Source organism: Montipora capricornis, chromosome 2 (genome assembly GCF_036669925.1).
Source record: "Montipora capricornis isolate CH-2021 chromosome 2, ASM3666992v2, whole genome shotgun sequence".
NCBI classification, from domain to species: Eukaryota; Metazoa; Cnidaria; class Anthozoa; order Scleractinia; family Acroporidae; genus Montipora; species Montipora capricornis.
The window spans coordinates 59993991-59998990 of record NC_090884.1 but is presented as its reverse complement, the minus strand read 5'-3'; the positions used below and the strand labels follow the sequence as shown (position 1 = coordinate 59998990).

At 39.5% G+C, this 5000-nt stretch overlaps 1 protein-coding gene across 1 annotated transcript in view; it reads right to left on the bottom strand.

Moving 5' to 3' along the window:
* Window positions 1-4808: 4808 nt before the first annotated feature.
* The window catches only part of LOC138037585 (uncharacterized), a 756-nt gene continuing 564 nt past the window's right edge, over window positions 4809-5000 (bottom strand). Inside the window, exon 1 of the mRNA XM_068883490.1 lies at window positions 4809-5000. This exon is cut by the window's right edge and continues 564 nt beyond it. Within this exon, the coding sequence (XP_068739591.1) occupies window positions 4809-5000 (192 nt within the window).

The window sequence follows — 5000 nt, the reverse complement described above, 5'->3', positions numbered from 1 at the left end:
CGTCGGTCACACTACTAAATACAGTTTCCCGTGGTAAAAAGGCAATTTACCACGGTAAAAGTGCCCCGTGTAACCGCACCTAATATCAAAATATTTTAGGGAACAAGGGAAGAAAACCAATTTAAATTTTAGGGATCAAAAAGCTGGCAACAAGTTTGAAAGTAATTTGGGGAACAAGGAAACACAAGCAAATATTTAAAGGGAACAAGGACTCCTCTCCCCAGGAGGGCCTCATCAAATGTTCTGCCTCTATCCAACAGCTCAAACAAGCTATTCCAACAATTTTTGAATGACCAACAGGAAAAGAAGACTCTCTCAGAGAAATTAATTATTTATAATAACACTTTAGCATGCAAAACAATGCTCAGATGCTTACGAGCACCCTCATGTCCATGTTTGTAAAAAAGCACCGTGAAGTATTCCTTGTGACTGGTTGGTTTAGGCATTGTTTCATCTTTCAACATTGGGCAAAACCAAATCAACTCCATTCTCAGAGGACACTGGCGAAAGAAGCTAGAACAAAAAACTGGCCTTAATCCAATTCTTCCAAGGTAATCTTTACAGAATAAGATTATTGAAGGAACACTTTTGAGTGCCAACCTTAAGCCTTTTAAAACAAGTGCAAACAATATTAATAGTCTTTAAATTCACAAAATGTCAAACAGCATATTTTAGTCTCATATTCAATTAGATTTGGCTGCAATATTCCTTAAAACTATGCAGAACTATTTACCATAAAATGTGGAACATTTCCTGCCTATCTAAATATGCCAAAAAAGGGCTCCAAAAAGCAACCAGTTAAGTTTTTAGATAAAGATACACAATACCTAAAAAATAAATTACTTGATGTGATCAAGACATTGAATGACCAAGCAATAAACAAATGGCAGCAATGTATGTTAGGTTCACAAAGTGGGGAAAAAATATTCCTCAACTGATGTTTCAATATGCATTTAAATAAATTTTCTATCAACAATTCAAGGGACTGACTTTTCACTGGTATTGATTAACATTTCCATGATAAGTTTGAAAGTGAATCTGGCAACCACAGTGCCCTATGAAAAGGGAAATAACTTAAACAAACTCTTTAAACTAACATTTTACAAGGGACACCATTGTTGATGCCCTGAGAAGAACAAAGATTAAATTGAAAGAAGAGTTGGTCTGGAGTTTATCCACAATGGACAGTTAGTAGCTGCATTGACTAATGTAGAGAACAAACACATAAAGTTTCTTCTCAAGCAACCAGGTGTTCAAGGAGCTATTCAATTTCCAAAGAAGTATGGTAGTGTACAACAGTACCTGTACCTGGCCTGAAACTGAAACTTGTGGAGCCAAACAACTTGTTGAGCTTAGCACTTAAACTGGGTAGATAATTATGTCAACAAATATTGTCCATTCAACCAACAGTTTCTCCTAATTTTGTGTACCATTCGCTTGTTGGTTTCTAACTCTGTTTCTAATAAAAAAATCGCTAATTCAATTAACGATTCAAGTTCTTTAAAATCATCAAAGTTACTTTGTGCCACCAGGAACAAACGAAAAAATACAAGCACTGAAGACAAACTGCTCAAAAATGCACGACTCCCTTTGAAACAGCAAAACGGGCCGGGGATCCTCGAGTCACTAGAAGGCTAAGTGCTGCATGCTACGTGGATGTTTGCAGAACAATCGCAAGTTGTAATCACTGAACGAAAACTCCACTCCAGATCAGATAGACGATGGTCACGCCCAACAGGATTGTTTGTTGTCTGGCACAGCAGATGAACGAAAAATTGTTCCCCTCACTATTTAAGTTCCAACCCGATAAGACCAATCTTGCCCAAATACAACAACAATTTGGGAAGGCAAGCTCATCAAAAGCCATCGAAGTCGGCATAAAGCGGCATAGCGCTTTACCTGAAGTTCGATCATGACGGACACAAACAAGAGCTGAAAAAACTTCATATGGTCAGAGGACCAAATTTGATTGATCAGTAATCGGACATCAAAGTACTGAACAAACCAAGGCATTTCGTCGTAAAAATGTTCACTCAGCAACGTCTTCTTCTTCTACAGAATAAAGTTCAAAAAGCGATCGTGGTTGTTAATCACATGCTAGCCCATGTCATAAACTGGATAAAGTGGATTGGCAAATTGATTGTCCGGAACAATGCGTCATGTTCAAAGAAGCAACGGTCAAGAGAGTCACAAAAGAAGGCTGAGCGAATGTCCACCGATCTAACCGATCAAAACGTAAACAATTGGCGTGACGTCCGATAGCACAAGGATAGCACAGTTTTTCCCGCTCACTGAATTCTGATTGGTCAGTTTAAATTTCAGTAGCTCCCGCCGTATGCAAGGCACTCGTGCAAATTAATTCCAAATTGAACTCGAAACCGTATGATTACCTATACTAACACAGCGTCGAGTGGACCCCAGTTCACCCCAGTTAGGGTGACACGAAACGATCGAATGATGGAACGGAGTGGCGGAATTGTCGAACACACGGAATATTCTAAAATACGGAATACATGGAATATTCTAAAACACGGAAAATATTGAATATTTTGAAACGTAGAATATACGGATTATTCTAAAACGCGGAATGAGAGGAAAGTCGTTAAAAAGAGGATATAAAAAATACATTATAAATACTTTTATCCTTTGGCCATTTCAATTTCAACAGGAAAAGAAAACAAACAGCGGTTACAAACATTTTCATTTTATACTTGACGTTTCGTATGTTGCAGCATACATCATCAGAAGTGACGGTTAAAACTGTTACACAGAATTTTAAAAAACTAGAGCGAGGAACTGGTGACTAGTTAAAAAGTGTGATAACAAAATCGTAACTTCCGGTAGTCGATTCTTCCGGAAGAAATTAATAAAGAAAAAGCTTCTCACTACCAATGTTTTCATTGAGAGAGGGTTTTAAGTCACTGATTAATAGCGTTTCTTTAATTTTACATTGCATGTCGGACTTCTTTTCTTACATTTCTTACATGTCATCCTGGAAGGTCTTGACCGGGGGGATATGTATGCAAGGGTGTTGTTTACTGATTTTTCCAAAGGGTTTGACCTAGTTGACCACCATGCTCTGTTACACGAACTTGAAATCTTAGGTGTCCATGACTGTCTCATCCGATGGATTAAGGCCTTTCTGTGTCACCGTGAACAAAGGGTTAAAATAGATAGTATACTCTCGCCTCCTATTTCACCGCGCGGAGGAATTCCCCAAGGAACTCGATTGGCACCCTTGCTGTTTGCGGTGTTGGTTAATAGGCTGGCGGAAGATTGGAGTACCAGGTTGAAGTACGTAGATGATGCTACTGTTATCGAACTCATCCCTCGAAATTCGCCTAGCTATTTGCCAATCGTTGCCTCTGACATAAACAAGTTCTCATCACACCGTAACATGAGGCTAAACGCCAAAAAATGTAAGGAGATGATTTTCGATTTCTTACAGTACAAGTCTACCACCTTGAGCCCCTTGATGATTGGTGGCACAGTCATTGATCGTGTTCAGTCTTACAAGCTGCTTGGGCTGCATATTTCCAACAATCTGACTTGGAACTCGCACTGTGAAACTGTGTATAAAAAGGCTGTCAAACGCCTTTATGGTTTACGGGTTCTAAAGAAAGCTGGGATGTTGACGGGAGATCTTATTTCTGTGTACTGCTCGATTGTACGATCTACTGTAGAGTACGCCTCTCCTGCCTGGGCAGCCCTCCCTCAATACTTAAGCAATATGTTAGAAAGTGTCCAAAAACAAGCCATGCGAGTAATTTTTCCCGGTTTGCTATACGAAGATGCACTCGACTTAGCAGGGCTTGCCCCACCGTATGTTCGTAGGATAGATTCGTGCAAGTCGTTTGTCATTAAGGCTAAAGAAGTTCTTAGAGTTTTTTATTCGCCCACTGTCGTGGAGCACGATCGTAATCTCCGTTCAGGGAACAAAACTGTTTACCCAAATTTAGGCCGCACAGCTCGTCTTAATAACTTTGTTACTGTTAAATACCAATGCTAGATATGTTTGCTGTCTCTGACCTTTCCTGTAATTCAGGTTTATACCTGCTATTGGATACATTAAACGATTGATTCCCAGTTGCGAGGATTTCAAAATGGTCCCATTTGATGTTATGACCGGTAGAAATAGTATGGTCTGCAACAGCAGAGGCGTGGCCGACTTGTGTAAGAGCTTTGAAATGCTCGGACTTCCTGTCATGCAATCTTCTTTTTGTTTTGCCGATGTAGAAGGAATCATAGTCCCAACAATTGGCTTTGTATACTATTTTAGATCTTTGAGAACGACTGAAACGATCTTTGTAAGGAACAAAAAGACTTAATCCTGCAAGTGTTTTGAAAAATAACCCTAAGATTGACACAGCCATAAAACTTACTAATACAAGATTTAACACGTCGAGTAAGAGCTTCACTTTGAAAGCCCAAAAAAGGCAAGACAAGAATGATATCTTTCTTAGGAACAGTGGTGGCAGGTTCAGCAGACCTGTTCTTTTGTCTGTTCAAAACATCATTAATGTTATAACAAAGGACGCCTCTTGGGTAACCATTTTGAAGGAGAGTGTTCTTGAGATCGAAGAGAGTCGACTGTAACAAGGAAGAACTCGAGCAGATGCGTAAGCAGCGATAGGTGAGGGTGCGGATTAAATTTATTTTATACTTTCTAGGAGTGAAAGAGTCCCACTTGGTGTAGAGGCCAGTGAAAGTTGTTTTGCGATGTACTGTTGTTGTGAAATTGTTGAGATTGCGCTTAATGCGGACATCTAAAATGGAATCTCCTGGTTTTCTTTAAGTTCCATTGTAAATTAGATGATAGGATGTCTGGTGTTAAGAAAATGCACAAAACAGGCCTCAGTGGCTTCACTGTCGAACAAAGAAAATGTGTCATCCACATATCTAAACCAAATGGAGGGACGAGAATCTACATTAGCCAACCATTTCTGTTCAAAGTCACACATGAAAATGTTAGCTAATACTGGGCCTAGCGGAGACCCCAT